The 13290-nt window shown below is 37.5% G+C and overlaps 1 protein-coding gene across 3 annotated transcripts in view; it reads left to right on the top strand.

Annotated features, from left to right (window-relative positions):
* Nucleotides 1-13290, top strand: part of TRPM3 (transient receptor potential cation channel subfamily M member 3) — a 288107-nt gene that overhangs the window by 21296 nt on the left and 253521 nt on the right. For all 3 annotated transcript variants that reach the window (XM_077148418.1, XM_077148417.1, XM_077148416.1), the window contains exon 4: nucleotides 12620-12791. In XM_077148418.1, the coding sequence (XP_077004533.1) occupies nucleotides 12620-12791 (172 nt within the window). The remainder of the gene's footprint in view (nucleotides 1-12619; nucleotides 12792-13290) is intronic.

Genomic DNA, 13290 nt, shown 5'->3' with positions numbered 1-13290 from the left:
AAATTCACTTCTTTTCCTTCATGCTAGCATAGGAATCCCTCTTCAAACTGGCAAAATTGTTGACCAGATAAAATAATTTATAGAATATCTGGACCACCTATGTTTAATCCAAACTCAGGAGTGCCCAGGAGAGAAAACAAGAGCAGGGCAAAGGTGCACACACACAAAGCAGAAAAGAAAAGGAACTCAATATATAAAATACAAAGATATCAAATTATATATGCAATATATGTATAGATCACGTCTATATAAAGATCACGTGTGTATAAAGACTAGAAGAAAAAAGCCAAAATATTAATAGTGGTTATCTCTGATGCTCAGGTTATCAGAGAGAAAATTTTTCCTTTTACTTTTCTTTATTCTTTAATTTTCTACAATGGGAATAATCTAAGGGGAAAGGATTTAAAGTTATGTTCTTTTTACAGTAGTTTTCAAACAATTTTGACCACAATTCTTAGCAAAACTGAAATTATACATCATGATCCAAAAAAAAAAAAATATATATATATATACACATACATATATTTATAGAAAGAAACAGAAATTGCCCAAACAATACTTATCTTCCTAAGGGCAATGCACTCTACTATTTTCACTCCAAATCTAACCTATTAAAATTTAAAATATGACTTGTGACCTACTAAATGCATTTCATCATTCATTAACAAGCCATACAACCAGCAGCTCTGAAAATATAACTTGATGTCCTGTCACATAGGTGTCTATGCTTCTGAAAAGAAACTGAATCAGTTCCCAGTGAACCAAAATTAAGTCATCCACCCACTCTTTTTTTTTAACCTCTTTTTTCCTTTCTCTCCGTTACTTCTTACTATTTCAACATGCCAGTGGGACTTAGTGACATCGACTTCCCAATTAAAAATAATCCTGATGCCAGTGCAGAGGGCAGAAAAACCTACTTGTATGTTCAGTAAAATCTGTGCAGTCATCACCCCTGCTCACAGAGGCCTAATAAAGTCAAACCATGCCTTGCAAAGAACCAGGTGAACAGGCAGAAAGGACACTGGGAAAAGGAAATGGAATTGGCAGGTTGTAGAAAGCACAGGAGACACAGTTGTGTTTTAGTTTTTCAATTAAACTTTGAGCAAGTTTTAATAAATTTTGACCACTCTGGTATGTTCTTCCCCCCAAATTGAGGGATTGGAATACACACAGACTCCTCAAGCTCTTGTATGATAATAGAGTTGGTTTTTCCAGTTGTAGATTATTTTGGAGCACAAGTGCTCTTTTGGTGTACAGGATTTTGGAATCATTTGAGGTATATTTTTTATGTGTTCACTATTATGAAGTGACATTAAAAAGTCGTCTGATGCTAGTTTGCACAAAAAGAAGTATTTGAGTAAAATGCAGGCAAAAATCTCCTAAATTCTATGAAGTAGAACAGTTGTTGGTAGGCATATACAGTAGATAAAACAATCTTCATAACTAATTTAATTTAATGTCTTCTATCCTTTTTACCCATTTTATATTATCACATTGACATGTAATAAACATCAAAAATAAACTTTTTAGCATCAGACATTAGGTAGCAGAGAAAAAATACCTAACGTATTATTAAAAATCTTGACCACTAAATCATGAAAAAAAATGCAATCATGGGCAGGCCATGGTGGCTCAGCAGGCAGAGTTCTTGCCTGCCACACCGGAGACCTGGGTTCAATTTCCAGTGCCTGCCCATGCAAAAAAAGTGCGTTCATGTAGCGGTGCATGGGTGGTTCAGGGTTGTCTTCTCGCCTGCCATGCAGGAGACCCGGGTTTGATTCCCAGCCCATGCATCCCCACTTCCCCTCACCCCACCCTGTGAACAAAAGCCCCTATGATACACATACCACATATCTGCCTCTGCCTCTGCCTCTGCCTCTGTGTATATGTATGTATAGACAGAGAAATACATATATGTAAAGAGACACACAAGAAATGCTATCATGTGAGAAAACTAGAAAAGTTGCATTTTTTGGTCAAACTTGTCTGCAATCCAGAATAATGTTGAAATAGTGCAGAATAAGTGTCAAGGGAAATCTAAGAAATTTTCTTGAAATAAATATAAGGGTAAACTAAAATCTCCATTTTTAAGCCTGATATTTTCTTATAGCAAATTTATTTCCAAACTGATGGAAAACAAAGATGATTTTGTTATTGTAGGGCTGGATCTCAGATGAATACTATTAGCAGCTGAACATTCAAGTGTTTTTAGAATTGCTTTTGTATTGGTAGAAGTAGTAGACATAGCAGTTGCTATTCATCTTGGAACTAGAATATCCCTTTAGAATGGCACTGTAAAGGAGAATACCTCGTCCTAAACATAAAGAGGAAAAGCCAACTTGTCCTTGGTTCTGCTTCTAGATGGTCTGAAGCATTCACTTTAGACACTGCTTCTTCCCAGCCATCATATGAGATTGACTTGACTCTGCCTCCCATTCAAGTCTTGTCTCTCAGCCAGACCAATTACTTGAGGACAGGGTGAGTTTCTTTGGATTCTCTGAGCCTGACCTAGAATTGCACACAAAGTAGGAGCTCCTAAATGTTGGTGAAGATGGATTAGGCCTGATGAAACTTAAGTTGCAAAAAATAAACACTATGAAAAAATGTTATTATGAATCTTATCTAATTCACAAATTTACCACAACTTCAAAAGTAATCATGTCCCCTAGATAAATTATGTTATCGTGATTATAGTGGGGGCTTTTATTAACCAAGCAACTAATGTAAAACTATTTTCTTATGTTTCAACTCAAGGTGAGAGGTGAATGGTGAGGGTTCAGCATGCTGGGTATGTGAGGACAAAATAATACACAATGAGAAGAGACCTTTCTCTAAAACCTTTGGAAGATTCATGAGCTTCCCAAATGAGTATAGAACTAGCTTTGTTCATTGAATTGTAAATATCTTCCACTCTGTATAACCCACCCCTTTTTTTCTCAATTAATAGATCAAAACAACAGACTTCGGTAAGGAGTAAGGCTATGAATTCTGAGATAATAATTTTTTTTTTTTCCTGTCACTTGGACATGAGAACATACACAGTTTCAGCTATTGAGATTAATGCTGCCTCTGTGACTTCTTCGTATTATCCTACTGTCCCTTTCTATTACAAAACAGAATCCTTCATTTCCAACAAATTTCGTTTCAGGCTCACTTAAACCAAGGCATCTTCTCTGACTCACTTTACCTATAATGTTCAGAACCAATTGTAATTCTACCACAACTGTCTTCTGCAATTTAATCAAAAACTCCTTAAAAAGAGATTGAATTGTTCATTTTCTTTGTTTCATTATAACCCCTAATGTAATACTTTGCATGAATCTAAGGCACTGACAAGACACAAACTCTGTAAGATTTGATTTCTTCATCTCTAAGTGAACTTTAAAAACACTCGATCTGTCTACATTCATGTGATTTCTGAGTATAATAATGATAATAACTATAATTTATTGAGTTCTCACTTTGAATCTGATGCACGAATTAATTAGCCTTATGAAATATTTATTATACGCATTTTATAGTTGGGAAGATAAATAAGGATTAAAGCCCAGACCAACTGTCTCCAAAGCCTAAATTCTTATCTAGCAAAATGTTGCATAAGGAAAGAAAATTTTAAAATATTTAATAATATTATGTTTTATTGTTAGTTGAGATATTGGCAAATATTTTATAACAATGAGCTGAACTTGCAAATAGAAAATCTCTATCTGGACAGAGGATTATGAAAATATCACCAGTATAAAGTGAAGAAAGAATTTCCAATGAAGTATATTTTCATATAACACATTTTAGACTGAAATTCCTTAGTTAGAAAAAATCTGATCAAAATTGTTTCAAGTAATTGAACAACTTTTGAAGCCATTGTAATTTATCTTTTCCTGAACCCAAAATAACAAGACAGATGCCAAATTAAAAAACTATCCATTATCATAAAAAAAAAGCAGTTTTATTTTAACCTGAGGATGAAAATTTATTTGGGTAGCTTTCTAACATATCTTCTTATGTGGTTATTAAATTATCTTCAGATTCAGTGGTATCTTCAACTTTTCTATGCTAGAGATTTATTCTCAGAAATTTATAGCCTTTAGGAATGAATGCTTGCATTTAATTGGGAAATATTCTTTTGATTTCATCTCTATATTTCAAGCCAAGAAAAAAGTTGATTGCTAATGCTGATGTCAGTCATTATTAAGGCGGCACATTTGTCACTGATTTCTGAGACCAGCCAAATATGACTTCATGTTGTAAACTCAGAAATCTTCCCTTTAGTGGTCCTTGTATGGGGATTTCTGGATTCCTATGAATAGGTTAGGTAAAATGTTTCCAGGTAAAGAGAGGAAACAGAGAAGACAATGAAACCCACCCAAGTCTGTTACAGGTGGGAAGAGCCAATACTGGCCAAGCCTGGACCACACTCAGGTCCTCGGCTACCTGCCCAGGCATCTGTCACATTCACTTCCATGAGGAACACAGTTTTGTTGAAGCTAATGTTGCATTTGGGATTTGGGCATGTTGATTTTGAAGCTCCTTTGAATTATCCAGTGTTTATATGAGTCTGAAGCTCAGGAATGAGAACAGGGCTATCGACTTAGTCTTTGGAAAACAACTACATACAGGGGGAAATTGAAGCTTTCATGATGGATGAGATCATCAAGGCAGAATGTGGGGAGTGAGGAAAAGAAGGGTGTATGATTGGGTCTTGATGTTCTTCCACATTTAATGAGGGAAAGCACCCCACCCTGGAGACCAATGGAATGCCAGAGAGGACGGAGCAATCCACAGAGTCAATGCTATGGAAGCCAAGGGTGTTTTCCAGGGTGGAATGAAGGGCAATGGCAAGTATTATCCAGAGGATGGAAAGGGAAGGACTTACAAGTGTCCCTCCAGTTTCTCAAGAAAGACATCATTGGTCAAAGCAGCTTCAATGGAATGCTGAAGGAAGAAGGCACATTTCATTGCACTTGGATTGAGGAGAGAGAAGGAGGTAAAGAGGTGAAGACCACAGGCAGAAACAGCTATTTTCAGAGGTTTGGCTGTGAAAGAGAAAAGAGATATGGATAGATGAAGAGAATCCTAGATTGAAGGATCTTTTTCTGTCAAGATGGGAGAGACCTGAGTTACGTGTTGATAGAGGCAAGGGAGAAAGGGAAAGAGGGAAGAGATTTGACAAAGTCCTGGGGAATCCCTGAGATGAAGGAGCCAGAGGGAAGGGGAAGCATTAACCACCTGTACTGTCGTAAGTGATGGAGAAAAAATGTGTACATGCAGGGAATCAGTGCAGATAAGATGAATGGGTTTCAGCCTGGTGCTTTATCATTTATCTCTGAAATAATAAGAATAATAATAATAAGTCAGAGAACACTTGTAGAGTTTACTGTCAGTACCCTTTAAGCCCTTTCACATATACTAAATCTTTTAATTCTTACGATGTCATTCCTGAATTTTTGTTTTTAATATTGCTACTGTCATCATCCCCATTTTAGTGATGATAAAACTAAATACAGAAAGGTTAAGTAACTTGCCCATGTTAGGTGGCTAGCAAAGGATGCAGCTGTAATTTAAATCTAGGACATTCCCTACCTGTTAGGCAATACTACTTCTCTATAATAAGAACAACTACACTTATTCAGCGTTCGTAAATGCATTGTCCTATGAAGTTTATATCATATTTAATTCTCACAAAACGCCAATGAGGTAGTTACAATTGTTATTAGTCTCCATTTGAAGATGAAGACAGAGAAGGTAGAAGACATGCTTAGGTTCACTTAACTGGCAAGTTTGTAGGAGCACAGGTCACATCGTCTGCCAGATGGAGAGGGATGATCTTAAGGTCAGAGGTGTAAGGATCATGGAGGATATTAGTCATGGGCCTGATGGAGGAAAGGCACCAGAATGGATCAGAGCCCAGGAAAGAATGTTAGGCAGCACAGAGCACCCAATGAGAATTAGATTATGATGCGTCAACTGGTTCAGAAGACAGAGGAGAGAATATATTCTGGGGTCTTAAAGAAGATAATGCTAACACATTATTGTATTAGTTATCCATTGTTGTATAACAAATTACCCCCAAAACTTAGTGGTTTAAAATAATGAACATGTATTATCTCATAGTTCCTGTGGGTTAGGAATTTGTGCATGACTTATCTGAGTGGTCCTGGCTCAGGGTCTCATGACATCACTGCCGAGATGATGGCTAACCCTGCAGTCACCTGGAGGCTCCACTGGGACTGCAGGATCCTCTTTCAAGGTCATTTAATCACCTGTCCAGTGGGAGGAGAACTCAGCTCCTTGCTGGTTGTGGCTAGGAGTTACTTCTCATGTGGACCTCTCAATAGAGCTGTTTTATTGTCTTCATGACATACCAGCTGGCATCCCCCACAGGAGTAAGTGATTCAGGAGAGGCAAAGAAGAAGCTTTCTCATGAACTAGTCTTAAAAGTGGCACACCACCACTTCTGTTTTATTCTGTCCCTTAGGACCTAGTCACTATGTTGAGCCCACTCTAAGGGAAGACTTGCAAAGAATTTGTAAACATGTTTTAGAATCGCCACACTAATCTGTGTCGACTTCTAAAGGAAGTGACCCCTTTCAGAACTCAAGGGCCTTTTCCCATTGCCTGTAAACTCTGTGCTGAATGGTACCTGATTTCCCTCAGGACAAGGCAAAGGGAGGTGGGTATATTTGAGCGGAAATGGTGGAATAAGGGCTGGGTATCTCTCTGCAGTATGCAAGTGGAGGGACACATTGTCAAAGTGCTGCAGAAAGATGTGATTATTCCTACCATGGATTTGAATGGGAGTCACACAGCTAAAGTAACTGGGCACTCTTTGAAGATGGATCCCTGGGTTTGCTGGTTTCTTGTCTGGATTGTGACCCCGCTTTATACCTAGACTTACAGCTAAGCTGCCTGAATACAAAATAACAAGGCAGTGTCACTGCTGGCTCAGGCCCCTCTATGATTACGAGGACCCAGAGAGCCTTTCTTTTCCTCTGTCTCATTTTCTCCATCCCCATGTTCCTTTATTCCAAATGCAGAGATTGCTTCCCATTTCTCAGTGGTATCTCAGCAAGTCCCTCGTCCCTCCTGGAAATGGACGCCTAATCCAAAGAGAACCTTGTCAACCCTTTTGTTCCTCTTCCTCCAAAGCACAAACCCCATTTTGCTACCTGCTGGTTCCTTTCCTGACCTCTGTATATGTTCAATTCCAGTTGACTCATCTGCAAATAATCTGATCAGCTGTCAAAGAAAAGCATTTTAATGCCCAGCTGAGTTACTGGCAAAAATGTCCGAATGCAAAACCAACCCTATTCTCCTTTAAAAATCTACAATAAAACTGGATCCTCTGACCTCTCATAATGTCTCCTGGCATGTAAAGGAATTTAAAATCTGCATATCCACCTATGGTCTAGAAGAAAGAACATAATTAGAAGGATAAATTTGGCCAAGACATCTCACTTCTCTGGGCTTCTGAAGTTTTACCTATAAAATAAGTATGAAATGGATTAATCCATGTGGAAGTATATCACAGGGCCTGACATACAGTAGATGGTCTATAAATTTTCTTCCTGTTTCAGTTAAAATCATGATAATATTAGCAGGTAAAGAATGGCATCCCTTCCTCTGCTGCTTGCCTGTTTCTATACAACTCAATACACAATGAGACCTGAGATTGCAGAGGGCCTGTGATTGATGAATCAAAAACCTGATTCACTTGATTCTACTCAATTCTGTTCAGAAAAGGAGCCCCAGGTGACCAGACTGTCCTTGCATTTTAGAAAGCATTATAAGACGGAAGAGACCCCAGCATACAGGAGAACTACTTTTCATGACATCAACACACAAGAAAGGTCATAGGGTTCTAAATACCCTGAAAATAATAAATTTACTTTTTCGCATAAGCTGTCCAGACTCAATTTTAGAGGTAAAAAGTTTAGAAATTGCAGTCAAATTCCTCTACTTTAAAGACGGGAAAACTGTGATCCAGAAAGTTCCTTTCAGTAAATGTATTTTGCGTATTTATTATGAGATAGTACCAAGCTAGCTGTTAGATTTTGCATCTCATCAACCAACACCGTGCTCGCCACACGAATGCAAGAAGGAATTCAGAAACTTGCACAAGGCTACAGATTAGTAGCTAGAGGAACTAGAACCAGGACTCACATCTCCTGACTTCTGTTAAGTATCCTGGGTGAGACTAGAGCATGTGTGAAAACAACTGGTGGGTGGCCTAGATCAGCTTCCAAATGACTCACTTAAACCCATCCAGGGAAAATAAATGCAGCAGTCTGAGGTCACCATGAATGACGCTCAGCATTTACACACTGTCTCTAGATCACTCACCTCCTGGAAATGATGAGGGCCCTCCTATGCCTTCTGTAAAGGGTCTCACATCCATTAAGCTATTAAACAGTTCCATTTCATCTCGTACTCTTTATTTCAGAACCAAGTTGTATAGCAGCATTTGGCCCCAGATTTAACCAATGAACCAGTCCTAAGTGATACACAATGGATTAATGAGTGAAGAATTCTCTCATTTATGTTTGAGGGACAAGAGAGAGGTGAAATGTCATTTTTAGAGGTTTTCTGGCCCATGATGTCTGGGGAATGCTGGGTTGAAAATCCACTACTAAGCCACTTCCCCTTCTAAGCATGGGTGCTTTTCTATTTACTGACGAAGAAAGATTACTCTATAGTAATGCCTTTCAGATACCATGTGGCCTTTCTCAAGCCAGATTCCTTCTCTGAATAGGAAACACAGAAAATGACTTGAGTGACTGTTTTCTCAATTCTCCCAAAAGTGGTAGATAACCGGGATAAATGCTTTGGAGAGAAAGTAATCTAAGCAATGGATACTACAGGACCTTAGTGCTTAATTCTCCCAAGAAAACCTGGTGAAATAGATACTAGAGTAATCCAATATAACTATAGGTTATGAACATGTCACGATTTTCTTATTTACTGTACAAACCCACGTAGGCATATATGTATGTGTGTGTATCTGTGTATATATAATTCATAGAAAGTTGTCCTCTTTTTATGAGCTCTTACTAATGAAACAGGCTGCATTACCTCTACATTTTCTTCAGAGGGAAAAATTCATTTGTATTCATGTGATAAAAATACATTATTTTTTCTATTTGGAAAACCCAACAGGAAGATCAGCAAATCTTTCTGTTGATATGCAAATTATAACCAAACAAAAACTGACTGCCAGTGTGTTTGTTATGAAAAACAGTAAGTGGGTTTTGTAGGTGAGAGAGACCAAAATGCCTTCCTCTGAACTATTCGGGAAGTGATTTCCAACTTTGTAGTTAACCAAATGAATAGTTTCAAAGCATCTCTCTCTTAGATGCTTGGGAAGATATGGCAAAGAAAAAACACATTACATCTTCTGCCAAGTGATTGCTCTTTTTTTTTATTCCTTTACTCACATCCATTGGTTTAAATCTCTTTAGAAAAAAGTCAATGATTTGTCTCTCATCGTTTCTTTTTGGTCACTAATTTATAACTGTTAAATCAGTTTATTGTTGGTCAAATACAATAGAGCTGGAGAAGGAATTAACATTTAACCATCGCACTGCATTTGGCACTGATAATCTCATTTAATCCCAGTGAGGTAAGAGATTTTATCATTTCCCTTTTACAGATTAAAAATACAACGAAGGGTGCAAGGGTGGCTCAGTGGTAGAATGCTTGCCTTCTATTGGGGAGACCCGGGTTCAATTCCCGGACCGTGCACCACCACCACCCCCCCAAATAAAAACCACAGTGGAACTCAGAGTCACAAAGCCATTGGAAGAGCTGGGATTCAAACAGATTCCCACGGCTCAGATGCTCAGGATTGTTCTAGAATTCAATACATCTTCTTCCAATGATGACTGAAAAATAAATTAGGGCATTTTACCTATTTTTCAGATTTATAGTCCTTATTATCCAGCTGGCAGACTCTTTGCCAAAATATGACCACCTTTAACTTGTGTATCCCATGAGAGGAAAAGAAATGGGAACCAGTAAGATGAAGAAATTAAGATTCATGAAAGATACTATAAACTTGACCCTTTTGTCATGCCAGAGTCAGATGTACAGTATTCCCAAAAGCTGTTTAGCCACATTTCACAAGAAAATGCTCAGAAGACTGAAGCATCTATGCCCTTAGAATCAGTGGTGAAGAGAACAGATATATAAAATAGTCAGATGATTTAATTATGTTCTTTCATTCACAAATTGCAGCGAGTACATCAGCTTGGCCCCAAATCATTTTTATCCCTTTATTCATTTGAAAATTTATTTTCACTGATGGTCATTAATTAGATTCTCAGGAATTCAGAATGTGGACTCGTGCCTTAGCCAATCCAAATACCTGAGATTCACCATCACACATGTTTTAACCTGCAGAAAATCTACTTTCTCTTGCTTCTCTCCAAATTGTTTTATATCTCCCTCCTCGCATGGAGCTTTAGGGGAGCCACTAAAAGAGAAAGCAGTAACTTAATCAAAAACATTTTCTTTTCTTAAAAAGCACATGCAGGGGCGGGCCGCGGTGGCTCAGCGGGCAAAGTGCTTGCCTGCTATGCCGGAGGACCTCGGTTCGATTCCCGGCCCCAGCCCATGTAACAAAAACGGAGAAACAAAATACAATAAAACAAGAAAATGTTTAAAAGATGTTTCCCTTTCTTCCTCCTTTCCTTCCTTCTATCCTTCCTTCCTTCTCTCTGTCTTTCCTTTAAAAAAAAAAAAAAAAAAAGCACATGCAGGGCACTTTAAGAATAGGAGAAAATCTTTCTGCTAAGCCTCTTTCAGCAAAATTTTAATATTTATTAACTCGCAGTCTGCCTTAGGATGAATGTTCTATGATAAAAAGTGAGTAACAATAAAATGGGAACTTCAGCCCTAAGAGATCTACAGTTCCTAGAGAGCTCAGGATGGAGTTAGCAAACTACTGTCTCGATATTTTGGGGTCTCTCATTAAGTCATCTAGACAAGGGAATAATTGACAATAAAATGATTTATTATTTTTAATGTTGTTATTAAGGACAATAAAAAGTCATAGACTTCTTTGATCAAGAAGAGTCAACTAAGGTGAAGCTATGAATTAATGTTATATCAATGATATATTAACAAATAAGGCACATGACAATGGGAATGAATCATATCTCAAAGGCTTGAAGTTATTTACACATTTTAAATTTAGCACAAGTCCCAAACAATGCAGAAAGAGGGTTGGTTGGTTTGTTTTCAGTGTTGAACAAAAGCATGTCAGTCTCAGGGTTTTCCTGTTCATTCATTCACTATTTATTGAATACATTCTCTTTGCCAGGCACATAGAAATATAGAGGTTTTGAAACCAGCCTTAGGGTCTAAAAAAATTCTTTCGTGAGCTCTGCACTATTAAATATTACCCTTCCTAAATCCTTATGTAATTCCTTTCACAAACTATTCAATCTCACCACAGTTTTTCTTAGTAATTACACACGGAAATTGAATGAGAGCATCCCAATTCGATAATAAATGTACACACCACACAAAAGCATGGGGAAAAAATCAGTAATGTTTATTTCTGTCCTATCAATTTTAACTGTACTGAGATAGTGGAATAATGAGCCTGTGGAATGTTCCCACAGAGAGCTATTAAAACATACTCCTTGTATTTCAGCATATCCTCTTCTCTTTCTATTGTGTCTAAGCAGTATAGGAAAATAGAATGAGTATAGATTTGGGAATCAGGCAAATCTGGGTGTGAATTCTGGTTCCGACTACAGTAGTGCCTGGAAAACTTGCTTTTCTTCTCCATTTCTCAGTCTCCTCATTGACAAAATGAACATGACAGCATTTCAGCTTATAGGATTGCTGCAAGGAATATAATATATGAAAAACAGCTGTCCCACAGTAGGTGTTGGTTTTACTTTTATGTTAAAAAAAATCTGAAAAGCCACACTGACAATTGCTTTCTTTTAGGTGGAGAAATTCACCATGAAATTAAAACAATTTTTTAAAAGTAGAATAAGACTGAGATAAGCATTTTGGGCCTGATTCATATTCATTTTATGAGACTATTATTATGCACTTGAGATTTCCACCTAAATAAAATATCTAGTAAGAATAGTGTTGATTTTAAATAGCAAACCTTGAGCTATCTGCATGGGTATAGCACAGAATATCACAGATCACCTCCCCTTCAGTACTGAGAATCATGGTTTCTCTATTATGCCTATATGCCTTTTAAAGAATGGACATGATACAGAAGAGAAAATAAATAGATTTATTTAAGAAATTCACTTTGGTTCATTAGCAAACAAAAGATTCACTTTAAAACAGGCCATTCTTTGACATGCCAGTTTTTGAGGGCATCAAAAACACAAACTCTAGGTTCTGTCTGAATTCAATAAATAAATAAATAGTCCTCTAAGCATGATCTGAAATGAATGAATGAAGCTTTTTTACCATAAATCTTACTTCTCCCCAAGCAATATTAAGAAGAGGATGTAGACTGTACTTTCACTGTACCAGATACTCAGTTTCCTTTTTCTCTCTCTTTCCACTCTACCTGGTTCTCCTTTTCATTTTTGCTTTCTTTTTCTTGTTTCTTTGACTCTTGCCTCTTCCTTTTGAAACCCCGCAGGTTGTCCGGCCCTACCAAACCATGTCCAATCCCATGAGCAAGCTCACTATTCTCAACAGCATGCATTCCCATTTCATTCTGGCTGACAATGGGACCACTGGAAAATATGGAGCAGAGGTGAAACTACGGAGACAACTGGAAAAGCACATTTCACTCCAGAAGATAAATACAAGTAAGTAGGTTACTCTTCCTTGCCTCTTAGGAAATATGCTGAAAGCGAATGACTTTAAGTACACCATGCACCAATATTATAAAAACTTGCCTGAGTTTCCCACACGGATCATGGTTTCTACCAGGCCATTGCTTAGGATGAGAGGGATTCATCCAGAGGAAGATTGGAGGCATAAGAAATGATGAAACCATGAATGGGTTTGGGCTTATTTGTCATAAATGAGAAATTCAACTCCATCTGGGACTTGAGAACACAGATAAGCTTTCCTCTCAAAACTTTTTCTCCATCCTTTATGTGATACTCTTAGAAGAAAAGGTACCCTAGATAAATTGTTTCTCTTTATTAGACTCTTTTTGATGGCTCAAAAAGGAAAAAATTCAGATTTCGGTCTTAGCACAAGCTGTGCTAAGGTGGTTCAAGGGCTCTAAACATTCTCTAAGCTAAAGTAGCATGAAATATCTTGAGGGACATTTAATTCTGTCTCTTAATTTTACATCTG

Source organism: Tamandua tetradactyla, chromosome 2 (assembly GCF_023851605.1).
Source record: "Tamandua tetradactyla isolate mTamTet1 chromosome 2, mTamTet1.pri, whole genome shotgun sequence".
Taxonomy (NCBI): domain Eukaryota; kingdom Metazoa; phylum Chordata; class Mammalia; order Pilosa; family Myrmecophagidae; genus Tamandua; species Tamandua tetradactyla.
This window is presented reverse-complemented; position numbering and strand designations above follow the sequence as displayed.